The sequence below is a fragment of the Tauraco erythrolophus genome, chromosome 6 (genome assembly GCF_009769465.1).
Source record: "Tauraco erythrolophus isolate bTauEry1 chromosome 6, bTauEry1.pri, whole genome shotgun sequence".
NCBI lineage: Eukaryota > Metazoa > Chordata > Aves > Musophagiformes > Musophagidae > Tauraco > Tauraco erythrolophus.
The window spans coordinates 55,234,357-55,261,963 of NC_141470.1; the positions used below are offsets into that span (position 1 = coordinate 55,234,357).

Consider the following 27,607-nt stretch of genomic DNA (forward strand, 5'->3'; position numbering starts at 1 on the left):
GCACAACAGTTATCTTAACACTGACTAAACAAGGAATGGCATATAAAAAGATTTAGAAATTACACATTTTAAAATGAAGATGTTTTATCTCAGATTCATTCTAAAGATGACTTTTGCAAGATCATTTTTATCCTTTAGTATGCAACTTCATTCTTTACCTGCCAAACAAAGCAGACAAGTTATCACAGCAAAATTTACAGAATAATTGACTTGGGACGTGGTCTCATAAAGACCTATTTACACGTTTGAGATAAGTAATCTTCTTCCCTTTAAATTCTATACATGCGTTTGAGCTTTAAGCCTGTATTTGGATCTATAAACTCTGGCAAGATAAAAAGTCTCTCGAATATACATCTTAGATCATTAGAGTACAGTGTGTTTATATATGTGAATCTATCTTTTGCTAAATTAGCTACTCTTCATCCCATGGACACCTCTAGAAAATGAAGCGCTCTCTGCCACAGTTAACTCCATGGTGCTGATGGGTTTGACAGTGAAAGCAGCTATTAGTTTGGAGGGGGGAGAAAAATAAAAAATCATTGTGCACAAAGAAATTAACATGCCTCAAATTGCCCCCAGATGTGACCAATCCTGTAAACAGGAGATACATGTCCTAGTCCACAGTAATGTCATAAATCACGTGTGGGAAGACTGCAGCTGCTCAACAATCACACTCCCATGTGCTCACCGACTTATTCTTCAGAGTTTGTGTCATTAATTGAACAACTCAAATCAGATCAATTTTGGTTGGATTTTTTTTTTTTTTTAATTCTGGTTCTTGAAGGCCCACTGCCAATGGCCGATTGTTTTAATAGAAAAACAGATCTCAACACCAAAGAGTTAATGCTATCCATGCATCACTGAAACAACTCAAGAGTATAACTAAGGTTTAAAAATCCTTCTATTTGTCTGGTGGTAATCTAGCAACAAGATAGATTATCTTTCTTTCCCCTCAGTTTAAGATTTAACCTATACCCAAAATGAATGCCTACTATAAAGAAGGCAGTTATCCATACCATCATTAGAACTTCCAAGGACTGGTTAGTTTGTTATTAAAAGAAAAGCAAGGTACAACTGCAAACAAGTACAAGATTTTTTTACAGAAGGCCTCATTGTGGTAAATTATATACAGCATAGTGTTCTAATTTTCCTTAAAGTGCTACTCTCATCATATTAATACAAGATTAACTATTGTTTTAGGAGATCTTTTAGAACAGCACCAGCACTGGCATCAGGAGACACTGGCAGTGGTGTAAAAGCAGGCAATGCATCAGAAATAGGTTTCATAAGCAGATGTCCAGAACTACTAGCAGGTGTTATGAGAGGCACTGCTGCAGATCGAGGTGCTAAAAATGGAGTTGCATCTGGTCTTCTGCTCATTCCCGAGACTGCAGAATCTGAAACGTAAAAAACAAAAGAAACCAAAATGCGACAACAAAAACACTTTGCTAGAAAGCATTCAAAAATTAATTCAAATCAGGCCATACACTTAACTGATTTTATTTCAGTCGTTTCTGAGAGACAGGTTCTACATACAAGAGAAGCACTACAAGGTTGGTATTACTTGCATTCTTCACTCAGTGAGACCCAAGGTGATCAACAGGGATGCTGATCAGGACTGGGTTCACTGATATACCATATGAAATTGTCTGCACAGCATCTGTTTGGCTCTAACAGGTGCTGTTAAAGCCTTTCCATATTGAAGGGAACTGGTATTGAGATTTTAGGAAGCGGGGTATAGAAGCAGTGGGAAAGCAGGGTGGGGGAAAAAGAAAAAAAAAAAAAGAGAAAATAGGAAATTGCAGGGGGAAGGGGAGAAATCAAATTCATAGTTCACAAGTGAGGAAGCACAGAATCATTGAAATCCCCTTGAAAATTCTACCTTTAGTTATTTATGTTCTGTACAAAGATTCAAACTCGCCTTCAAATGTTACCTTGCATTTGGCTGTTGGATGGAGTACTGCTAGTTTTACCAGTTCCTGCTGCTCCTAAAGGTTTCATATCATGAACAGAGAGCTTGGGTGGAGGAAGGCTTGGGCAAGATTCTGTTTCAAGGAATTTCACAAATAATTCTGAAAAAGACTACAAGAAGCTACTAGTTATTATATTTTACTGATGGTCTGTTGAAAAGTACATAAGTTAAAAATATATACATATATAAACCAAAAAGCTGTCAACAGCTTCCAAAGAATTTTGTACTGGTACTAAGTAGTCCTTAGTGAGTGACAATGAAATTTATTTTCAAAATACACAGTTTTTTGTTGTATCAATAAGTGGTATTTATGTGAATTTGATACTCTAAAGATAACACACATACTTGCACCGTGGTTCCATTTTTGATTTAAGCCAATTGTTTTAAGAATCCCATGCTGCTACTGACATGACAGTATTTCCTGTCTCCATGCTCATGCAAATCACTCCTCCAAAAATACATAAAAAACGTTAAATATTTATCTTAAACCCCATTGCTTTCCTTATTTGACAAAACGTCTTGAATAAAGGAAGCACGGAATGATTAATGTGTCAGTAGCACCACAAGACAAAATTTTGCTTAGTAAAGCCTGTACTGTACATACAAAAGCATTAATTTTCCTTTTTTACATCCATAGTTAATCAGACCACAACCCTCTGGTGGTCTAAGTGCCTGCACTATTTTAGTGGACAAAAACCAATCCCTACACTTCAAGATCACTTACAGGAATCAATTCTCAACATGCTCTTCTAAGGAAAGTTCCATAGTTTAACTGCTCCCATGGACCATGCTATGAGAACTGTTGCTATACAGTACTTGAAAGCTTAAAATATCAACTTTGTATGCTGTACATAAGAAGCACTAGCTGCAGCATCTGAGAAATCTTTTTCAATTAAATTTAAAGTATTCATGGGAATACAGTCATCAAAATACCATGTCATGGTTTTCTATACTGTTGAGTATTGCAGAATTCCAGACTCCCACATTTATGTAAACTCCAGCACTGTTAGTTTGCAAGACAAAGTCCATACTGTGTAAGTAGTTAGTGATCCCCCAAAAAAGTGGAACAGTAATTGGATTTCTGCATTAGCCCAACACTTAGTATTGTACCATTTTCATCAATGGCTACATTTATTTAGTGCAGAAAAAAACATTATGCCAAAGCAGTTGCACAAAACAAATAATGCAAGACAGTAGCACTGGCAAACGAAGCTCAATATACTGATGAACAAAACATGAGCACTGACATGCAAGTGCCTCGCTTTTCCCACTCAAACATGGAGAACGCACGATTAATTCTTACACTATTAAAAATGTTCTGATGAGTTGGCCTCAGGGGTGTACTAGGGACACTCTTTGACCCAGCTCCTCCACCAAGCCAGCCAGTCACCCATCTCGTAACTCCTCTTTGGTCTTCAGATAGTAACTAGAAAGTATTTTTAAAAAGTTAGGAAACCAAAAATAAAGCAGCAGATAAATGAAACTGCAACATTGTGCTCATTATATTTATTCAACATAACTACATGGGAATCCTACAGATAAATAAAAACTTTAATTACTGTCAAAATCTTATTCTCTGCCTTCCAAAGACTGGCAGTCTGAAAACCTGGCTCTTTAAAAATGTACATCCCACATTCTTCACACTACTTAGTGGTACATATAGAACTGGCTTACTTTTCTGTAGCTGACATATTACATCCATTGTATGCAAGAGCACAAAATTAAATCCCTTCCTTTCTGCATTAGCATTCTTCAGCAAAATGAGATCCATTCTTTTAAAATAACGTTATCAACAGATTCCATTAAGATCAGTATGTCTAACATAAAAAACCAAATTCAGATGTGGGGAATACACATTTTTTGTTCTCTCAAGAAGTGCAGGGACAGTCTCATTTAGTTTAGGAGCAAGTCATTCTATTTTCAGGTAAGGATATCGTAAATAAAAAAGCAAGTCTAGTTTTCTGCAAAGTATTACCTGATCAAGTTCTTCCTTTTTTATTCCCAAGATACTTCCCATTAATCTTAACACTTCAGGACGTTTATTTTTTGGAGTATGAAAATGTCCAACAAAGAGATTTCTCATTAGGAGCCTGCAGAGCAAAGGAAGCTTGTTAAACAAATCTGCTCTTGCTAACAGTTGATACTGTAATATTGACCCACTTATTCCTCATACTCTTGCCTAATTTACAATAATCTGAATAAACAAACCTAATACAAGGAACTAAACGGGTACCTCATCAATTTCCTTCCCCTACAAGTTACAATGTTTCTTATACAGTAAGGGTCACTTTGGACAGTATTGGAAATATTGTATACAGAAAGGTGAAACTGAGTTGTACATGAGCAAGTTTTGATGAAAGTACTACAAGCAGGGAAAATGTTTATTCTAAGATCTGGACTCAGGAAGTGTTTAAACAGAGACTTATGCACAGTCCCAAATCAAGATGTAAGGAAAGGGACAGAGGAACCCGTTTGCCTATCTCTGTTTCAGTTCTACAAGGTAAAGAGAAGAAAAGAAAATACCAAGGAAGAGAGATCTACACAACATCCAGGTGAGGCTAGCTACACGAAAAGGCTTGCTGTTCACACCGTAGACATTAATAAGAGATGTTCATTAAGAATTTTTATCTCCATTTGCAGAGCTCATGTTATTGAAGTGTAATTCTACTTCAGAAACACACCATTAATCCAAATTTATATACACATTGGTTTACTCATCAAAATTACTATTTACAACCACCAAGCAATCGAAAAACGTCAAAATAATCAAAGTATAATTACAACACCACATGCAGGAGCCCAGTTCTGCACTGCTCTTGCAACTGTGGTAGTAATATATCTGGACATAGTGAGGAATAAAACAAAAAAATGTGTATCAAGTCTTTACATTAAAGACTTACTTGTCCACTTTTCCTTCTGTGCTGTTCATAAGATTCATTAGTTTATTTTGTACATCTTCTAACATTTCTCTTCTGAGATCACCTATAAAATGTTATGTCACAGCAAATAAACAAAAATTGAAACGTTGTTACATTACTAAGACACACATTTTAAAATAAAAATATGTTAATATTGTTATGGTGTTTTTAAAAAAAAAAAAAAAACAAACCTAGCTGATTTTGTTAAAAAGTGCCATCTTAAGTGATTATTATTTGACATTAAAAGCTAAAATTTCCAGAACAATACTCAGTGCTGAAGTACAGGAACACAGAGAAAATAAACCAATTGCAGAAAGTCTGATGAACTGCTCTATTCCACCCAGATAATACAGAACTGGAAAGAACCTCTTGATCAAGGTCTATAGTCCTGTGGTGGCAATCTTTTTCATAATCTGATCAAACTGCATGTCGGCATGAGGTAATTCTGATCTCAGCACTCAATCTCAAATATTTCCTAAATCCAGCTATTCTGCATACTCTACCAGGTTGCTAAAGCTCTGCAGTACTAAGGAGTTCTCCAGTCTTCAAGGAGGATTACTGACTGGCAGAGCAACATCACTAACCTGTTGTAGGTCACTTCTGTGAGGACCTTTCCCACTCCTGTTAACTGATTTCAGCTCTTGAAGCAGCACGCTGGGACACACTAATGCATCCTAGAACCAGTGTGTGCTTCATGACTCTGTATACTGGCAAGAAAGGCTCTGCAGAGATTTCAAGATTCCCTATACTTTTGGGAATACAAGCATTCAGTTAAAAACGGCACAGATGAAATGTCACAGCTACCATGAACCAAAGACAAAACTGAGAGGAAAATGGCAAACACCACAGCCTGCAAATTAAGTGAATAGGTCAGTATAGTAAGTTAATTAATATGAGGTTGTCTAGGAGTGTGCAGGGAGTCACTACACAGTGTCCGCCTTTTTTGCGGCTGACTCCGAGTTCTGATACTGTTCTGTAGTGGCTGCAATGAAATTGGTTCATCTAGGATATCACAACACTGCTAATGACATTCTTGGCCTACACAAGGGATCCTATTTTTACTCTCCACAAACCTAAAACAGGAAACATTAGAAGAGTAAAAGAAGAGTTTAGATTCTGCATTCATTAGTGTTGTAACTTTCCGCCTTTCTGAAATTCTTGACTTTAATCAATGATTTGTCTACTAACTACACACTTGAGCCTCATGACATCAGAGTGTTTAAAGAGGAAGATATAAATGTAGAAGCCCATTTCATTAAAAAGAGTCATAGTATGATATTGTTCCATTCACTCTTGCCCAATAATTTCACAGCACCAGCTTCTCTACAATTCTAAAATTCCACTAACATAAATTACTTTCTAGCTCAAATACAGAATATACTCAATTACCCCAATCATTCTGTGTCAGTAACTCAGGCTTCTTCTGTCCTCCCATATAAAGCTCATAATAAACAAAAATATTCCCCTACAAGTTTTACTTGCCATAAATATTTCACAACATTCTGATTATAAGGAAACAAGGCATAAAGTTTTCTCTTTATAAAAATTCAGGTATACCAAAAACTGGGTAAGAGTATCTGATGTTCAGGTCTACACAAGTTTGTACAAAAAACCCCCAGAGAGTAAGAAGTGCTAGAAAAACTTATCTCACTTAAATTTCCAAACACAGGATTTAAGAACATTGGCAATAAAATGTTCTCAGACAAGAAAAGAAATAATTACAAGGTACAAAGAATTCTTAGAAGATAAACTACAAATGGCTTCACCTCAAGACAGTAAAAATATAATTTTTCACCAAACTGGGGTTCTGCACTATACTACCTTTGAAGTTACTTTTTTCCTAATAAAAGTACAAGTAAGTCTTAATCACACATAAAAGCTTAACCAATATATTATAACATGGACTATTCATGTGAAGACCAAATCCACCCTACAGTTACATGAGCAGAAATGATGAGCTTTTTCTCTGCTCCCTCTATAAGGTTGTATGCTTATTTTCAAACCCTACGGAAGATCTGCTGATCAGCTTAATTTCCCTACCATTTTAACACTTCTCGGGCTCATGCTAATTAAAAGTGTGTCATTTAAAAAACAAAACAAAACCCATAAAAGATACACTTTTCTTGTATCTATCTTGTAGTTAATTTCTAAAAAGCCTCAACATCTTTGCAAGAAAAGTGACTTTTATAAATTTTTATATCCTTCAAGTCATCTGAGATGCATGAAAAACATTCCAGTCTAGTTTCCACAGGACTTTGAATCTTTAACAAATGCATGCCACAACATCGTTCTCAATTAACACAAATAACTCCATGAGAATCCACACAAAGTTTTCATATATATAATGCACTAAGGAGCTAGGCTGTGAAATGGATACAACCTAATATGTCCTGTTCAAATACTCTACATTTTACTTCACAAATATGAATTTTAGAGAGTACAGAGTAGAACAAACTAACTAGTGTCATGCTGGGAAAGTTCTTATTCAAGGAACATAAGGATTAAGTTCCTTATTCGAAACAAATTAAAAACCAAACAAAATTATATATATTATACAACAATATATTTTATAACAACTACACCCATGTGCACTGAAATCCATTCCAATAATGTGACTGCTCTTCAGCGCTCCCCTCTCTCAAACACCAGGCACAGAAGAACTAATCCAGTTTCAAGGTTTAAACTTACTTGAAATTATGCGACTTTGTGATTAAATAGGACCCCAATACTTGAAGGAAAATGTTTGCAATATAATTATGGAATGATAACAGTTATAGGAGCATACGTGGAAGTTGAGTTATTTCAATCTGCACAGAGTAAAAGGGAATTAAGAAAGTAAAACTACTAATGCCACAAAGATAAACAAACAGCATCTGAAAACAAGTTAAGTAAATCTCACACTGTTGCTATTGCTCTACAAAGCAAGACAATCACGAGTTTCCTTTTCAATTTTTATTCACATGATGAATTTTAAAACAAATGTATTAAGAATTTATATGAAATGTTACTGTTGTTTTCTATTTTTTCCTGGCAAAAAGATTTTGTATCTTTTTCAGGATATAAAGAGGAACAACTTTTAAGGACAGCTACACAGCTATGTTTCATCCAAAGTGACTACGCAACTCTATCATTAAACATATTTTTTAAATGGAATATTTCCTTCTAAAATAGAATCTTACAGTTGAAAAGGACTTAAACACATACTTCGTGTGTATGAAAGGACTGAAAAACAGAAAAGACCTGAGCCAAAATTCAGCATGGACTGCTGTAAACCAGACATTTACAACAGTCTCCAATAATTTGTTAACCATTTATGGCAATCCAGAAAACTGCATCTGGTACATCTTATACTTTTCCATTAAAATCACTTCTCCTGCCAAAAAAATCCATAAAGAAATCCTTCAAAAGTTTTGGCTAATGAAACTGTGTCTGGGAATGTATTTGGCCAATTTTCAATGAGACATTATATGTTTTCTTGTGTAAATAGAGAAAACAGAGTGGTCTTTTTTTTTTCCAATAAAAATCATGATTTATTCTACAACAACATTAAAGTGCTGTTTCCTTTATGCAACAGTTCCTTTCCATTTTTTTTTGAGAAGTAAATTGCTTGCCAATACAACATAGCTTGATAAAATGCCGAGATTCAGTTTTCTCTCAAAGTTCATACCCCTCCTGCTCTCATATACAAAGGTCTGCAAACAAAATTAACTAGTAATGAAGAGCTCCCCATCCGAGAGTGCCATATTTGCATATGGCCAAAGTTAATTTCAAGTCAGGGCATTTGAAAACTTTTGCTGTGAATGTCTGTAGTGAGACAGAGACATACAGATCAGTCAATTCAAAAACAAATCAGTATTTAGTTGTAGCAGCTTAAAATATAATTTAGCTTGTAAAATTCTTAAGTGAACTCAGGTAGCACTCCTATGACACCCACTTGGATGCCAAATTGCACTTAGACACAACTAAATTCGACTAAGTACACATTCAATTATGTAGTAGAAAAGTTGTAACTTTTTTGTAGAGTTCTTGGTGAAATCGTGAAGACTTTCAAGTGCCTTTTCACACCAACTATCTGATCATAAGCAAGTACGCTTTAAGAAAATATTATTTCATAGATTTCATAGATTTCTAGGTTGGAAAAGACCTTAGAGATCATCCAGTCCAACCATCCCTAATCTCCCATTAAACCATATCCTTAAGTAGTTCATCCACCCTTATCTTAAACACATCCAGGGATGTGGACTCAACCACCTCCCTGGGCAGCCTATTCCAGTGGCTGACAACCCTTTCAGAGAAGAAATTCTTTCTAACATCCAACCTGAACCTCCCCTGACTAAGCTTATACCCATTTCCTCTTGTTCTATCACCGATCACTAATGTAAAGAGCCCTTCCCCTACCTCCCCACCATCCCTTCTCAAGTATTTGTAGGCTGTAATCAGGTCTCCCCTCAGCCTCCTCTTCTCCAGGCTAAACAGCCCCAACTCCCTCAGCCGCTCCTCATAAGTTTTATTTTCCAGCCCCTTCACCAGTTTAGTCGCCCTTCTTTGGACTCGCTCCAGGAGCTCAATATCTCTCTTAAAGCGAGGGGCCCAAAACTGGACACAATATTCCAGGTGCAGCCTCACCAGAGCCGAGTACAGGGGCAGGATCACTTCCCTGTTCCTGCTGGTCACACAGGAATACTTTTATTTCAAAAGTAAGACAAACTACAATTTAAAAAGGAATAGCAATAACCAGTTGTATATATTCAGAGCAAGAGCTACCACTGCATCCAGCAGAGATGATATTCCAGGTCTTCCCCCAGCAAGCCTTAAAGGTATTCACTCAAAAATTCCCCACAGGTATGAGGGGGAAAAAACAAAAATAAGAGCAGTTAAGTAATCACAGAGAGTGAGCAAACCTCTGCTCTTCAAGTTCCCTTTTTAAAGCTGCTTCAGGGACCAGTCACAAGTTTTCCTCTGATTTTAGATTTATCCCATTTGCTCAGTGAAAGCCTGACCATAACAGAGGATGCTGCAGTAATAGCAAAATATGGTGACCCACAGAAATAAAGAGGGAAAGAGAAAGTACGACTCAGTTGGGAAAAATGGAGGAGGAAAAGACAGATGAAGACAATAAAAAAAAAGAAAAAAGCCTAATACTCCCTCATCAGTCGGTACTGTTAATAAGTTCACTCATATCAGAACTGCCATTCAAATAGATGCGAAGAAGTAACTTTCTCTCTCTGTTCAATAAAACATTGCAGACAAAATTAAAACTCAGGGCTGAGATGTAAGTACAGAAATTTAGCAACATTATTATTAGTCCTAAGTCCTTTAGCTAATTCTATGACTCCTTTCTCATGAAAACCAAAATTAACATAGTAGTGAAAAAAAAAAGTGACCTTACGTTACTCATATAGCTATTTTGTCACCTCCGAGTGAGTCTCTGAGCTTATAAATCTCACTGATGTTTGATATTCAAATACATTGCATTGAAGTTACCCTTCGTTTTTTTTCATTTGATTAAATAGCCTAAGGTCATAAAACAGAAATACACTGAAATTATATCAGTTTTTAGTAAAAGGTTATCATGCCTTTTTAGGCTTTCCTACAGTTTCAATGCTAAATGTGTTTACAAAAGAGAAGGCTATGCATCTCTTACAGAATTCCTGTTTCAGTGATGTCAAAGAGTAAAAAAAAAAACCCGAACAGTCACAGAAACACAAAAATCAAAGAAACATTTATGTTGGAAGGGACCTCTAGATCATCTAGCCAATCCCTCTGATCAAGCAGGGTCATCTACAGTTTTGAGTATCACCATGAATGGACACTCCACGTTTCTGGACAACCTATTCCAATGTTTGACCACCCTCATCATAAACATTGTTCCGTTTCAAAACTGTTTCTTCTAGCAAATTCCTCTACCATCTGGCAAAGTTTTGTCTTCAAATCCAAAGTAGGTGACATTCATCAAATATTAGAGTACTTAACCTGACAACAATATGTAAGGCGTCTTTCCAAATATGAGCAACCAGGAAGCTTATTTGAAATGAGATCTACAAACACAATCTAAAGATGCGTCTAAGACCTTCCACATAATCCACATCTGTGCAAGAGCTGCTCCCTCAACCTCTCTTACCAACAGCACATCCTTTCTCTCTATCTCATTGTATTCCTGTGTCTTATGTCAAATATGATATTTACTTACTTTGGAAAAATCAGACAACATTTGGTATTTCAGAAACTTTACAAAAAGACGCTTACAGAGCTAAATCAAGGGATTTGGTATTTACGGGGGAAAAAAACCCAACCTAACTACTACAGGGCTTTCTTTTGAGAAATCTTTTTGAGAAATCTTTTTGAGAAAAATCTCTAATAGAAGGTAAACATATTTTTTGCAAATTTGCTTTATAAACAAGGAAATCCTCAAAAGGTGGCAACAGAATTACTCTTTTCCTCATAGGAGATCAATTTTGGTAAGTTTTTAGGAATACTACATTGTCTTCTCAGCTGCTTGGCATGTTTTAAGTAGAGATAAAAAACATAGTTACCTTCTTTCTTAAGCTCTTCAATCTGCTCCTCTTTGAGGTCAAGCTGCTCAGTAAGCCTTGATGCTGCATCCAGTGCAGCATTTGCCTCTCCTAAACTTTCCTGAATAGAGGGCAGGAAAGGGACAAAAAGAGAAGCAAGGGAGTTCACTGTCACAATTAGGCTAATTTAACACAGATTGAACCCAATGCAGAGACTTCAATCATTTGTTCTTTGGAATAACCGGATTGTAAACATCCTCAGAAAATGGACAGTTAGCAGAGGAATGCTACTTTGCCAATCTTCGTTTACTGTCCCCTTCTCTTCCAATGAAGAGAGCAAAGTTACTTAACTTGATGTATTCTTAGGCAGAAACACTTAACACAGCACTCAAATGCAAAACATTCAGGCAAGAATTGGCGTTTAGTTTCACAGGGTTCAACTTCATTATTCAGCCCACCTGCAGTGATATAACTTTTTCTTCTAAGTTTTCCGCTTTTTTCCTCCATTCTGCAGTCTGGTTTTGGTGTTTCTCCAGCTCTGCTGAATACATCGCTTTTTCTTCTAAAGGGTTAAAAATACAAAACAAAACAAAAACTCAATTCACAACATGTAACTCTTTTTGGGATACGCAATTGCAAAGCCTCAGCATTATCACATCTGGTCTTCATGAGGTAGAGGTGAAATTCAAATTTCATAAATGCAATACTGACCATCAGTTTTCACAGGGCCAGAATTGTATTTATAAGTTTTTTTAAAAGATAACAGATTCTGAAATTCAAGCTATCAAAAAGGAAACCAGGTAACTAGTATTTAGAAAGCATCAAAATATGGTAACTATCCCAGCTGAAAGACACTCGTTGCAATCTTTGCTATTTCTTGACAGAACTTACCCTGTTGGAATTGCTCTAGTACCATCTGCAGGTTGGCCAGTGACAACGCATACTGCTTCACTTGGTCCTGTGAGATGGTGAGCTGTAGCACAGTTTCATCTCTCTGCTTGGAAACCAAGTTTAATTGCTCTTGCAAAGATTCAACTTGCAGACTAGCTTGATGACTTGATGAAAATAAAATACATTATTTATGAAGACAATAACAGAAGTCATCACAGAGAAAATAAAATCCCAGCAAAACCAGCCTACCTTTAATTTTTCAGCTCAATTTATAAAAATGAAGGTAATTTTTTTTTTCTGCTTCCTCTTAAAAAAAAAAAAAGAGCCAACAAAAAAACAACCTAACAACAGATTTTAAATAAGTTTAGTAATAAAATTTTGGCAGTCACAAGAACCCAAAAAACTACTTTTGTTTGAGGCGTATTAGCAAGCAAAAGAAAAAAAGTCACCTTTGTTGTTCATTATTGTAACAGTTATCTTTACCAAAGAAAGAATCCATATCTTGCTAATTGTCTACTTCAAATTACTGCATGAGTCAATAGGTCTTTCTACCAATTTTTACTTTTAAAGTCAGTCTCCAAGAACTTGGTATATCTTGCCCCATACTGACCACTGAACGCCCCATTTAGCTTCCCATTATGCAAAAATATTATGAACCTGATTTACTCCTATGCCGGTCTTTTTAAAGAGGGCATATCAGGGGGGAAACAGGCAGTATTTCTTGAAAGGTATTTGACAAGTTTGATGAAGAACTAAGAAACATTCTGATGAACGGTTTTTACAAAACCTTCTCCTAACTCTTCCACTTTCTCCACAGCTTTTCATAACAAATTCCTCTCAATTCAGAAAGCTCTTTCCTGAGAACATTAAGAGCAGAATCCATCTTTGGCACTTAAAGAAAAAAAGAAAGACTGCAGCTATATACATTTTATTAAAATACTTGTTCATTTAGACAACTGTAAAAGATGAAAAGAATTCTTTTGCCCAAAGTAATCGACATTCCTTTAAATAAAACAGTATTAAAGCAGTCAAGATAGGCACTGAGTAATTTTAATACTTGAGTTTTCCTTGTTCTGGATGAAAAATGTGATTACAGCAAATAAATAAAAAAACCCAAATAGGCTCTAGCCTCCCAGATTCTGCTACCCATGAGGACTTCAATGCATCTCTCTTCACATATATATACAGTGTATAAAACAAGATTCTTTCAAACTGAATGAAGCCTTGACTTAAAAGTAAGTTAAGTCCATCTTTTTTGACTTGACAGACAACTATGTTGATGAGTTGAAGGATTTTTTGTTGCTTCTAGTTCTAAGCACTGTCAAAGATGTGAGATTTCAATAGTTGCTACTAAAACGACAAATACCTTCTTAAGTTCTCAACAGTAGCCAAGTAGATTTCAAATCACCTTCGTGATTTAGAGTAACAAAAGTTCATATCTTTTTGTTTTCTCAAGTGTTTAGCATGTCATAGAACGGTAATTCAGTAAAATAAAGCCATCAGTACCAGTCTAGCTACCTGTGACATCTATAGCCAATGCCACTGCTGTATAAATTAAAAGATTACCTGGCATTCTCCACTGCTGTAGATGAGGACACAAGCTTTTCTTCCAAACCCAGAACTTTCTTTCTTAGCTTGACCTCTCTGTCTTCTGCAGCTAAAGCTTCTCGTGTGTAGGAGTCTTCCATTTCTAAAAGGTGATTACGTAATCTCTCCAGTTCCTGATTCAGGCGCTGCTCTTTGTCACGCAAATGCTGTATCTGTGTAGAACATATCTTAAGTTGCTCATACTATCACCTTTCACAAAAATAATTTAAGCAAACACAAAACACGTCCATTGAAGCACACTGCACTTGTATCTATTTTAAATCCTTTTAACAAGTGACTCCTAACAAAAATAATCCAGAAAATATTACAGATGCAATTACTTATTCTTTTATTTCTTGCAACTGTAAACTATTTGGTAGTGTACCTCACTCTGCAGGGCACTGCTCTCCATTTGCTTCTGTTTCAGTGCTACCATGACTTGGTCTCTCTCTTGCTGAAAAGTAACAGCCTTTTCCTGCATTGATTTAACTTCATTTAACAGTTGATTCAATTCTCCTGTCTTGCCCTGTTGAAGACACAAACAAGCATTTCAAACGCGGCAAATAGTTTTACCAAAGGAGACACAGTATTTGCCCAGAAGAGCGTAAAGACAATACTGACATAACAAGAAAAAGGGCAGGACACCCATGGCCCTGCAGCATAGAAAAACATTCAGGGAAAATATTATTTTGAAGTGATTTCACTCACATGTTGCAAGACAACGTAGAAGTTACAGCTAAAAGACACTACACAGATGCATTGTTTCAAATGCCGTGAGCAAACAGGTACCTACCTACCTACCTTCTGAGGAAAGACATGTATTATGTACATACTGTCTCAGACATTTGCATACTTGAAAATGTCACTTTTCCCGCAGTGTTTGGAATCTATTTTCTCTGATACCTATTTATTAGGCCATGTACATGTAAACCATCAGCCTAAGGAGGTCAACTTGTCTGAACTTCAGAAGACTAAACACATGAAGAAATCTTTAAAAAGAAATCATAAGGTGACCTCACTCCCAAAGATTAGCCTTCAATGAACCACAGCAACGTCCATCCCGTTTTCAGATGTCAAATTGCAATGAATAATGTTCCTACTTACATGCAATTTACTACAACTTTACATCAGCATATAAAGGAGTGACACAGTATGTCCGTTACACAGAACTCGCATGTATACATGAATGCATTTTCAGCTATTTGAACCTTTTCGGCATGCTCTTTACCTTTTGTCTCATACGTTGTTTTGAAAGCAGTTACTTTTATTCAATATGTTGGGTAAAAGTAACCCAACCTTTGTTTTCATCACTTATAAGCTTCAATTATTTGTTTTCATTAATCAAACTAAATATAGTAAAATTTGTTCTGTAGCAGAATCATAAACTTGCAGGCAAACCTTCTCTTTTTATGTCGTGTTATCTTCTGACATGCACGCAAAATACAAACTGTTTGAATACTCTTTTCTCTAATTCTCCATGGCAAACACAAAGCATGTAACAGGAACTTCTCAGATTTGTGCAAGAAAAATGCCCAGACAAATGTTCCATGCCCGTTAAACTGAAAGCCTAAGATATCAGTGAGTGGAAGTACGTAGGCCAAGGACACACAACACAGAGAACCTAGCCAGACAATGCAGATTTCCAGGAGTTAGAACAAAAAAAAAAACAAAAAACAAAAAACTGTGACAGCATGAATTCATAAAGTATTAGGGTATTTTATACAGGCAAGACTGATGGACATAAGCCCCAATGGCAATTCAAAGCTATTTTTTCACAATGTAATTGTACTTGAAGACAATAAAACTTCTCACTGTAATTCTATAGTATTTCTTTAGTAGAGGTTTCCCTATCCTGTTCTATGAGCAGAGCTAAACATCTGTCCTAAATCAAACTTCTCAAAAAAAAAAAAAATCCTAGTTTTTCACATACATTATGTCAAAGTTGAGATTTCCAAATGATAAAAGACATAGATGTTATATGTAATTTGTATTTTGCTTTTCCAATCACATTACATTGCAGATTTAGTTGCTAGTTTGAAAATGCTTCAAAGAAATGTGAGGGTGGTGAGACACTGAAACAGGTTGCCCAGAGAAGTTGTGGATGTCCTGTTCCTGGAAGTGTTCAAGGACAGGTTGGATGAGGCTTTGAGCAATCTGATGTAGTGAAAGGTGTCCCTGCCCATGGCAGGGAGGTTGGAATTAAGATGATCTTTGAGGTCCATTCCAACCCAACCCTTTCTATGAAGTTTTTTATTATGATTATAGCAGGGAAAAAAAAATAATGCCGAGTTACTTAAGAAAGGTTTGCATAAATACCATTCTGTGATAGTGGGCAATGCTCTTAACTTTTGAAAATGAAAAAAGATGCTAAAGGCAACGGGGAGAATAAGAATAGCATGCATGGAGGGGGACAAACGTAAGAGAAGATTGGAGAATGGTGATCAGAACCACCAAGATGAAGAGAACGGGGACCTGGACAGTACAGTGGAAAGAAATAAAATTATCTGTTTGGAATTAATTACCAGAAAAGACTGCCCACTAGGACATATTCACTTTCAGAGCCTACAAAGTAAAACAAAAATATCTACATCCTGGAGTTCTGTTGTCAAGTGTTTGTCAAAACTACAGGAAGACTTTTGCACTGTACTTAACACCTATTTCTCAAAGAGAAATGGCAATTCACACATTACCTTGCTAACCCAGCAGCAGCAGTTCATACAACAAGCTGTTGACCTGTGTATCAACAATGTCACAGAATTCTTTGCTCTTAAAAAGATTATTCCTGAAATTACATTATGCAATAACTAAAAATCCACTGCAACTTTTCTCTGAACATGTGCTTTGAAAAAAGTATCAATTTTCCCATATGTCAAATTGTAGAGAAGAAATCATTAATTTAGCTTGTCTAATCCTTTTTTTTTCCCCTCCCCCAGTGGAGTTTCTCCAGCCGTAAAAGAAAGATACATAAAGCCATTCATCTCACAGGGATGTTGTGAAGCATCAACATTGTAATGACAAACACTAGAGGAAATCATATTGGAAAATCAGTCCTGCTGGCCAACTCTGCAGAAACCAAAAATAACATAGTGCACTTAATGAACAACAAGGTCAAAGCAAAATATTAAGCAGCCGGATCAGTAAACGAGCAATTTCCAAATAAATGAAAAAATCTAGTTTATGGCTGCACAATTAACAGATAACACTGTAAACCACTTGCCTGCTGACTTTCAGTTTCTTAACTTTGCAGGGAGAGGGTTTTTGTTGTAGTGCAATGCAGAAAGGAGTCACAAATGGATTTCAGGCAAACACTTGATGGCTACATACACACAAAAATGCATTACCATGTGACTAATTTTAAAAGATATTCATAAATATGAATGCACATACCTGTTCTTTTTCTTTCAACAGCTTCTCAAAAGCAAGAGCTTTCTCCTTCATTGAGTGAGACTCAAACTCTTTTTCTTTCAGCATCATTGAAAATTGCATATTAGTCTCCTGAAGTGCCCGGAATTCTGTTTCTTTTTCCCTACACCTTGCAACTATTTTTTCATTTTCTTCTTTCAGTTTTCGAATATCCATTTCTAAAATTAAATTTCTTTCTTTAAGATTAGTCACAGCTTGCTTCAAAAGTTCATTTTCATTTTCTTTGTTACTAAGATTTTCACTCACAGAAAGTAACTGATCACTTTTAGATTTAATTAATATGTCTTTTTCCCTAAGTGATTTCTGTAAGACATCATGTTTTTCTTTGATCTGCCTCATCTCTGACTCAGTCCCTTCTTGACTCTTTCTTTCAATCTCTGATGCTGCAGCCACAGAATCAGATAATCGTTGATTGTTTTCCTGAAGAGTCCTAATAGTTGAATCTTTTTCTTGCAACTTTTTTTTCAGTTGTTCCAACTCCTTTTGAAGGAGTTTAAACTCATCACTGAGTACTTCAGGAGCACTGTATTGAACACCTGAAAGCTGTGAAACGGTGGAAGATGTTGCCACAGATGGTGTTACCAAATCAAGTTTACTGAGGAGAAGATCTTTGGTGTTATGAAGCTGTCCTATGCTGTGTTGAACTTGGGCTAATTCCTGACTAAAACTTTTCAGCTTTTTCTCATTCTGTTCGTAACTCTGAATCAAGCCATTGTAGTCTACCTGCAACTTGAAATTACTATCGCTTTCAACCGAAATTTGTGCCTGAAGCTTGTGTAACTCTTCCTGGAGGTGAGCTGACTCATGCTGCATGTTCTGAACTGTGGTTATTACCTGTTGCTTCCACTCTTCCATCTTCTTTACTTGCTGTTTTAGTTTATCACGCTCTTGTAGAAGTTTCTCAAACTGGTTACTGTTAACACCACCTGACCCATTATCAGTACCTGTACTGGATGTCTGCAAGACAGTTAATAAGGTTTGGCATTTTTGACTTAGAGCATCTATTTCAATATCTTTCTCTCGAATGATACGGGATAAATTCTGAATAGTTTCTCTAGACATGTCTTGACTGCTGTTTTCAGATCGATTACATAACTTCTGATTCTCCTCTTGCAACCTTACCAAAGCTGCTTCTTTAGCAGCGACCATATCCATGATATTACGATACTCTGTTTTTAACTGACTGTTTTCTCTTGTCTTTTCACTTAGAACTGCTAGTACTTGTTCTCTTTCCCTAAGATAAGCTTGCAGCTGCTGCTGAAGACAAAGAACATCCTGCCTGTAGGAAGCTGAGGAAACTCTAGCATTGAGAGCTTGTATTTCTAAATCCTTCTCTTGAATGATCCGAGTAAGTTTGCCAACTTCATCCTTAGACAACTGATCAATTTGCTGACTTAGGGAAACGTTCTTTTCATTCAGAAGCTTAATCTCCATCTCTCTTTCTTTGATACCTTTTACCAGTCTTTGAATTTCAGCTTTAGATAAGTCATGTTTTTCATTTCCGTTTTCTCTATTAAGAGTTTGAACTTTGGTTTCCTGAAAAAGATCAGAGGAATCAGTCTGAATAATCTGTCTCTCTTTGTGCAGTTGAGTTTTAATCTGTTCAATTGTTTTCTGCAAATTTTTAATTTCCTCATCTTTCTCTAAAGAAAGTCTTTCATGTGTAACATTCATTTGCTCACACTGAAATTTAGACTCATCTATTTCCTTTCTTTGCTCCTGCAAAGACTGCTGAAGTTGCGCTGTTGTTTGATTCTGATCTTCTATTGTTTTTTTGTGAACTTCTATTTCTTCTTCAAGATTACTCTTTATCACTTTTAACTGCGTTACCTCACTTTCAAGTTCAATAATTATATCTAGAGTTTTAGGCTCAACCACGGGCGTAGATCTACTTTGCTGATCTTTAAGGCGTTCAATTTCTTCTTTCAAATGATTATTTTCTTCCTTCATTACTGCAAGACTTCTGTCTTTTTCCTCCAAGTTCTGTTTTAAGACATCCTGCGTTTTTGAAACTCTCATATATTCCTCAAGTTCTTGCTTCACCTGTAAGGCTTGATTTTTAAATTTTTCAATAAATATCTCTTTTTCTTTTATGAGTTCTGTCAACTGCTTTTGTCCTCCTAAGCTAGTAGTCAACATCTCTTTTGTTTCTTGATGGTCAATTTCCATCTGCTCAATGCTCCTTTTAAGTTCAGCAATCTTGAAGTCTTTCTCTTGATTTAGTTTAACTAGGCGCTCATGTTCAAGCTGCAAAGCAGTGGTATCCATACTACGTGCATTTGATAATTCCTCAATAGTTTGCTTATACTTATGTGCTTGTTCCAAAAGCCTCTTTTCTGTCTGGCTTAATTCGGTCTCTAATTGCCTTTTTTCCATTTTCAAAGCCTCCACAACACTGTCTTTTTCCAAGTAAACTTTCTTTTTCTCAGCAACAGCATCACTTAATTCTTGTTTTAGTTCTTCAATGGTTGCTATCAGCTTTCCATTTTCTGTTCTGAGATCAGACAGAGATTTCTCTAAGTCTTCATTTAGTTGTCTATTTTCTGAAATGTCATTCTGTAGTTTTGCAATTTCTACTTCTCTTTCTTTCAGAATCAGATCTTGACAAGTGTAGCTAGATTCCTGATTATTTTTTTCTTTTAACGTGCTCAAGGATACAGAAAGTTCCTCCTCTTTTTCTTTTAGTCTCTGTTGCAATTCTCCAATTTCTTTTTTATTATGCAAATTAGAGTCCTGGGATTTCCTTAATTGTTCCTGAAGATCTTTAATATTATCTTGAAGCTGCTGCTTACTTATATGCAAATCGTTAAGTGTATATGAACACTGGGTTAGTTTTTCTTTCTGACTATCTAACTCCTTAATAGTTTCCATCTTTTCAATTTCTAATTCTGATACTTTCTTTCTTTCAAAATCTATGTCAAATTTCAGCTGTTTGATTATACTTTCAGTTTCTGTGTGTTGTTTTGACAGCTGCTCTTTCAGTGTAATCATATGCTGAAATGAATACAAACAAGAATTCATTAGGAGAGAACCAGCCAAACTATGCATTTTATTCATTTTTATCCTCTGAATAATAAAAAAAGTAATCAAGAGCAAACAAAAACATTTCCTAGTTGCCAACATTAAGTTGGCAAGCAGTATCAACAAGTCAATATTAAATTAATGAAAACCAAATATTAAATTGGGATAGATTACATTTCACTACAAACAAGAACACCATCTCTTTCTAAAGAAGTCTAACTACTTAAATCAAGGAATAAAAAGAGAACTACCTAAGAAAAAGAACTGTCAGAATTTGTCAGGGCAGTTGGAATGGGTATGCAGCAAACACCCATTACTTAAAAACAGGAAGGTACTAAATTTAAAGTAAGAAAACACAGAAGTGAATGCACATCTGTATATTTTGTTTTCAATTTCTTGTTTAAGTTTATTTTTCAAACATACTCACTGAGATTCATTTCATAGGAAAACACTTTAAATGTTCAATTCCATAAAGTAAACCAATATTGAAAACACATGGTTTGCAAATATATGTTTACAGGTCAAATATATCAGAACAGTGACAAAAATGTATCATTCTATTTTTATTACATATAATCGGTGACACTTTTCCCTCCACAAATGCTCGAATTATGAAGAACTTGTAATAAAGTAACTTATTTACTGAACATAATTAAAAATAATGAAAGGAAAAGAAAAGAAGTTTTAAAAAACATTCATGTTATGCCTACTGTCACGAAACAAAGGTCAAAATACCAGCAGGATAAAAAACGTCAAGTGTCTTACTAGGAAAAAATCAAGTCGTATTTAACTGGACTTCAGAAAATATAATCGCTTACAGATAGCTGGCATGCCATTTCATTTCCTTGTCCATAACAAGTGTGTTTCTTCCACTTCAGAATTTCACATTTAAATGGTAGATATGGAGAAACATTGGCCCAATGCTATTTTTGATAACTTGTATTTCTCTGCTATCTATGTTCAAAGATCAACTTAAAAGATAAACACACATGTACACAAATCTAAACATTTATTTTAGCAGTTCAATAATTAGTTGTAATTATTTATTACCTGAGTAGCTTCTTGATTCTGCTTGTCTAGTTCTTCCAAGTCCGCTATTAATGCTTCTCTTTCAGCAATACTTTCATTTAATTCATGTTCTTTCCTTTCCAAATCTTGTCTTAACTGACTTAATTCTGAATTCTGATCCTCAGTATACGCAGGAAGAATTTTCTCATTTTTATGTTGTGCACTTGTCAGGTCCTTCTCAAGTCTCTCCTTAAGTTAAAAAAAAATATTCTAAATACTAAACAGTTTATAAATTTCAGTAATACAAAGTCTAGATTTGAAATGGTTTCTTTTTGCCCCCTCAACAAGTAAAAGCAAAGCATACATTTTAATGTTTATCCCTGTTCCTTGCAGGGGGGTTGGACTAGATGACCTTTGAAGGTCCCTTCCAGCCCTAACCATTCTATGATTCTATGATTCTAATGTTAGCATCTCCAAGCCTACAGGACTATTATCCCAGTTAAAAATTCTTCATTGTGAAGTATTCAACTCTACCATTCATACATACACATTTATTTTCTCATCACTAAGTTCAGGAGTGCAGTTTAGAACCTTCTGCACAAAAAGCCATGGTCTGACAAGCAAAGTTATATCCACCTCTGAGATATGGATCCACAGCTAAAATAGACTATTACATCTCCAAGAAATATCATAAACATGTAGCATGCTGCCCAGTGAGATAGCAAGTTTTAAATAAGGACATCTCAACAATATCGTGAAGAAAAACCATCATGGAAACTCTTGAATGTAAGCAAAACACAGAAGACCTCAGTTGAAAAATACTACTGGCTACGAAGTAATCGAAATCAAACCTCTCACGCCTGAGTTTATAAAGGATTAAGTCAACTTTGCCAAAAACTAAAGTTGTGTTCTAGAGAAACTGTATGTTCCACTGCTTAACTTCATCAGTAAGGTGGTGTCCTGGTTTTAGCTGGGACAGAGTTAGCTCTTCTTTTTAGCAGCTAGAAGAGCTCCGTGTTTTGGTTTTACTCAGAGGCTCGCTCTGAGAAGAATGTTGATAGCAAGCTGATGTTTGTAGTTGGCCAAGGACTTTTCAGTGTGCCATGTCCTGGCCGAAGTGCAGAAGCACAGCGGGATAAGGGGGGAGCATAGCCGGGACAAGGGGGCCATGATTCCCCTTGTGATTTGTGGTGGAACTTAAGATTGAGGGCCAAACTGGCCAATTAGTATTCCATATCATGCAGCGTCATGCCCAGTATAAAAGTGAGGGTCAGCCGGACAGAAGGGCTTTTTTTGCACTTTGGCTCTTTCGCCGCTTCTGCTCTTTTGCGCTTGCTGCGTTTTCACTCTATTGCTTTTTCTCCCCCCTCTCTCTCCCAGTACTCCCACTCTCGGAGCACTCTCTCTCTCTCTCTCTCCCCCTCTCTATTTCGGGGCCTCGCGTTCGTCTGGGATTGCAGCTTCAGGACGAGACGGGCTTCACATACGAGGGGGTGGTGAGCATCTACCCTGTGTATTAAATCATCTGTATTAAATTGTTCTTATCTCAACCCACGGGTTTCCCATTTATCCTTTAATTCTCTCCCTCATCCCTGGGGCTGGGGGAGGGTGAGTGAACGACTGGGGTGGCGGGGGGGGGTAGGGTTTGGTTGCTGGAGCGGCCTAACCCACAACAGGTGGAATGTAGTATTATTTAGAGTACTACATGGAAGAAGAGAAACACTTTATAACTGATAACAGTGTCAAAACTGAAACATGCCGAAGTAGAAGAGGGGAAAAATGACAAATTTGACAGAATGTACTATTAATACTTTAAAAACGTATGTTACAGCAGCCTAAGTAGCAACGGAATAGGTGGAACTCCACTAGTTTTCTTGAACAGAGTACGTTGTGGAGTTTCCCAAGTCAAAACGTACCATTTCTATCAATTCTACATGTAATTATAGAACTAATCTACAATTATTTCTTTGATTACAAAGTGGAAGTGTGAATGCTCTAAAAAATGTATAGTGCCAGACCATTTGTTTTCCATCAGTCACTATTGTTATGAACTTTTTTATTGGCTTAATTTAGAAATTGCTTTACCTGATTTAAACTTGAAAGTCTTGCTATTTCATTTTCTGCTTCTATACAGGAAAACAACAACAAAAAAGATAATTTTACTACTTCCCAAACAACAATAAAAATAAATAATTCTCCCACCTCGCCACAACTGAACTCTATCACTCAGAAGAAGTTTCACAGTATTTTGTGATGATGAGCATCAGTGCTATAAAAGATTCAATTCTACCATCAATCACCACCACTAGAGCATTACTTTTACAACTGAGACCACATTAGGAGGACTTTGGTACTACAGCGTATCAGTTATGCAATATTAAAAGATTTTACACTTCTTAAACAGATATGTTTCAGTATTTCTTTAAGAAGATACTAGCAACAGAAGACTGCCTTGACACAAAAAGAATTTAAACAAACAACTTCTGTTGAGGTTTACTTACTTTTACAGAAAGAAAGAAGACATGATTACTCACCTGGCAGACATGATTACTCACCTAATCAAAAATCTCTACAATAATCACGCTAATTCTGCCTCCTTTTCTACTTAACTTTACCTCAATGGACAACCCTTTTCTAAAGCAGCAACTTTTAAAAGTTACATATTCTCATATTCAGTTCCAAATTCTTAAAATAAATTCTGAGCACTGAAAACCTGTGAAGATCTATTGTTAAATAAAAAAATAATGATTAAATAATAATCATCATTGTACCTAACAGTGCTTGCTGTAGTCTGACAACATCTTCTGGTAGTGATGTCTTTGATTGGAGCATCTTCTCCTGCTCTTTCAGGAGAGCACCTTGCTCTGCAACAGAACTTTGAAGCATACTGAAGTCAGATTTAAGATTTTCATATTCTTGCGTTATTTGGATTTTTTCTACCTTTGCCAATTCTTGCTCTTCCAGAAGAATTTTGTTTTCTTCTTTGGCAGAAGATAATTCACAATTTAATTTTCTTATTTCATCCTCTAAGTCCTTTACAACCTTCAACTCTTCTACTTTTCCTCCTTCTAGACTCTGAGCATTTCTCTTCTGTTCACTAACTTTAGAGTTATCCATGGCATCAGTGCTCACACCATCTAAAAAGCAAAAAAGATTGTTTGCAATATTAACCAAAACTGGCACTTTGGATCTTTTGCTTCAGAGTCTCTTTTTCCAGGCCTTCTCCTGACAGAAGGAGACAGTCTAAACGGAAGACATGACCATCATCAATAGAAAGCGTACTTAAATAGAATTAATATTTGAAGCCATGCTATATATATTGCTGATTTGATAAGCAGCTTTTCAAATTCTTACACATCCCTGGCAAGAAGTAATTTTAAAAGGTGTTACAAGACACACATTGTTCACAATTTAACTAAAATACACTTGACTCCCATCTCTCTTGGTGGGGAGATGACAGAACCTAATTTATCAGGATTTAGAGTCTCTCAATTTTCTAAGAATAATTTATCAAACCCCATCTGATTCAGCCTGATGCAAAATCCCTGTTTATAATTTAATTAACTACATTTCAAAGGTTTGCTGAATGGTTATTATAGAGAATAATTTACTACAAATTGGTACATCATTTGCTAAATGATGCACAAAGTTTTTCACCTAAAGATCTTGTTTTTCAGAATTGATGATTTTATAGATCAACCGTACTATCATGACATTCATAGCTCTGTACAATCCCTGCAATGTAATTTCCAGGTAAACTAAAAAGAATAAAAAGGCACAATCAAAAACGTACAGAAATAAAAGTTAAATGAAAGCACGCTGCTTGTGAATTCATTTCAGTGTAAGCTCAAACATTTCCCTCTGCCCTAGTCTGTATTACGTTGTCAAACGGAACCAACAAAATTAAAATATAAAATACTCTAATTCTTCAAAAGTTGTGAGCAGTATTTATTTTTACAGATAACTTGTAATGCAAAAGATACAAGTGTCCTGCCTTTGACTTCATTAAATCAGATCTGCTGGTATACGTATGTGAAGTATATATACAGGACATGCAGTAAAAGACAGATTGCATCTTCACAGGCATATGATTTTAAGAAATAAATTCCCTATCAATACTAGCTTAGAAATAAAGAGATTGTGAAAATATTTCCCTTATTTCCAAGAATAAGGAAATATTATAAGGAAAGTATAAGGAAATATACTCTTTCCAAAAGGAGAGTATACATTCTTTGAAAGTCAGAGTTTTAATAGATAATAAAATAAGAGGTTTACAGGCAAATCTTACATATTTGTGCAAAGAAGCCCCTAAAAGAAATCTAACTGATATGAATATTTTTATAGAATGTGAAATATCTACAAGACAACAAAAAGCTCCTTGTGAGAACTACTGAGTTTCTCCTACAATCTCGTCACGTCACTGCTAGGCATGATTCTTATGGCAATCTTTGAGCTTTTGTCAAGCAACCCAATTGGCACACAGTACTTCTCACCAAAATTATTTTTGTGCTGAGATTTTCTCATCTTCAACTTTGTATATCTTCTCCACACCTATATTCAGTCTTAGTTTAAAAAAAACAGGAAGTGTAGAATTTAGAGCACTACATTTGATAAGCATAGAAAACGACCCTCTCGACTGATATGTGCCAGAAGGTGAAATGCTATCATTCCAGTGTTCCAGCCAACCACAGTGAAAGTAAGGCATGCACACGTCTTAAACATGAATCTGAACTAAAGCTGAAATCCAAATTCCTGAACATCATGTATTTGATATCTGTTGCACTGTTACAGACATATTTGATGCTTCAACCCAGATTCACTGTACACTAAATAAAAAAGAAAGCACATGGTAATAAATACCTTGCTGTAACTGATTCTCAAGTTCTTCGATTCGCTCTTCGTATTCACTCAGCTCTTCTCGGTGTCGACGACTTATCTCTATGAGCTTTTGCCTGTGGGCGTCCTGCAACACTGAAAGTTCATGTTGGTGTTCATCTATTTCTTGACTTAAACTCTGTTTGAGCTCCTAAAAACATCATCAGAGAAACAGAATGGTAAAATACAGTACGGAAGCTTAAGAAAGAAAAAATACAAAAGAAAGAAAAAAGTTTTCCCTAGTAAAATTGAAGGATTTATTAGAGAATTTCTCACAGAAGAGTTCAAGTTTCTTGGCTTTTGTTGTTTTGGGTTTTTTAAAACATGTTAAAAGACATTCCTTTTAAAAATATGTTTACACAAACAGTATGCGCCACACAACAGCAAACACTAAACCAACGCAGAGAGATTACAACTCTTCATAGGAAGTGGATACACTGGGACGTATTTCTAGTAACTTCCAAGGATGACATGCAAATCTGTATTTTGCATCTTCAATGAAAAATGGGAAGATGCTTCTGAGAAGGGAGAAGTTATTTTGGGTATCTAAATTTCAATTCCATAAGTCATCAACAGCTTCTGAAAGTGATCTGCCTCAAATACTTTTAAGCTTCTGTACCATCATCAAATCATATAAATACCCTTCCTCAGAATAACTGACTGTTTTTAAATACAGCACAGCTACGTTTCAGTCAGCAGTACAATTACACGCCCACATACGTTTTCAATAGATTAAAATGTCAGTGCTACTGTTGTAAATATTTTAACTACAGTCACAAGTCATGTGACTATACACAAAAACATCAAGAATAAAGCATAAGAGAAGACTAGTTTGTCAAAGTTGTCATCCTACCTTAACAGTATTTTGCAGTTTGCATATTTCATTTTGTTCAGCATCATTTGTCCCTTGCACTTTCGAAGACTGAGGAAAAAAAAAAAAAAAAATCACATATCCACATGAAAATTGTGATAAATACATGCATTTTTCCCAGAAGCACTTCCTCTGTTGATACTCAAAAGTAGAAAACAACAAAGCTAATGTGAAGCAAAATTCGAATCTACAATAACTTTGATCAAAAAAAGACATTTTAACGGAAACATTTTAATTTTCTATGGATCTTTTTTACTATTGCATGCAAATGTGTAGAAGTTTGGGGTGGGGGCGTTACTGCACCGAATAAGACAACAGGGTTGCTTAATTTTACTTGAATATTTCCACATGGGAAAAGTATACCTCTGAAATCAGGCTATAGCTTGAAAAATGATGACTCACATCAACAACAGCTTGAAAGATTATATCCTTTGTTGTCTCAGCAGACCATAAATTACAGCTGACACATCAAGGACCGAGAGAAGAGTAAGTAAGAACAGTATGCAAGTATTCAGCTATCGTTTTGAAC

The 27,607-nt window shown here is 35.8% G+C and overlaps 1 protein-coding gene across 3 annotated transcripts in view; it reads right to left on the reverse strand.

Moving 5' to 3' along the window:
- Positions 1 to 643: 643 nt before the first annotated feature.
- Positions 644 to 27,607, reverse strand: part of TRIP11 (thyroid hormone receptor interactor 11) — a 32,698-nt gene continuing 5,734 nt past the window's right edge. The window contains exons 5-20 of one of the 3 annotated variants that reach the window (XM_086612635.1): positions 27,061 to 27,129; positions 26,193 to 26,358; positions 24,104 to 24,469; positions 23,418 to 23,458; positions 21,375 to 21,578; positions 17,268 to 20,297; positions 14,266 to 14,406; positions 13,860 to 14,053; positions 12,294 to 12,457; positions 11,861 to 11,964; positions 11,424 to 11,523; positions 4,873 to 4,954; positions 3,948 to 4,062; positions 3,276 to 3,398; positions 1,935 to 2,082; positions 644 to 1,397 (exon numbers count right to left, since the gene is read on the reverse strand). In XM_086612635.1, coding sequence (XP_086468761.1) covers positions 1,189 to 1,397; positions 1,935 to 2,082; positions 3,276 to 3,398; positions 3,948 to 4,062; positions 4,873 to 4,954; positions 11,424 to 11,523; positions 11,861 to 11,964; positions 12,294 to 12,457; positions 13,860 to 14,053; positions 14,266 to 14,406; positions 17,268 to 20,297; positions 21,375 to 21,578; positions 23,418 to 23,458; positions 24,104 to 24,469; positions 26,193 to 26,358; positions 27,061 to 27,129 — 5,256 coding nt within the window. In that variant the 3' untranslated portion in view covers positions 644 to 1,188. Of the gene's footprint in view, positions 1,398 to 1,934; positions 2,083 to 3,275; positions 3,399 to 3,947; positions 4,063 to 4,872; positions 4,955 to 11,423; positions 11,524 to 11,860; positions 11,965 to 12,293; positions 12,458 to 13,859; positions 14,054 to 14,265; positions 14,407 to 17,267; positions 20,298 to 21,374; positions 21,582 to 23,417; positions 23,459 to 24,103; positions 24,470 to 26,192; positions 26,359 to 27,060; positions 27,130 to 27,607 lie in introns of all 3 variants that reach the window. The other 2 variants (XM_086612634.1, XM_086612636.1) reach the window with 2 other exon arrangements.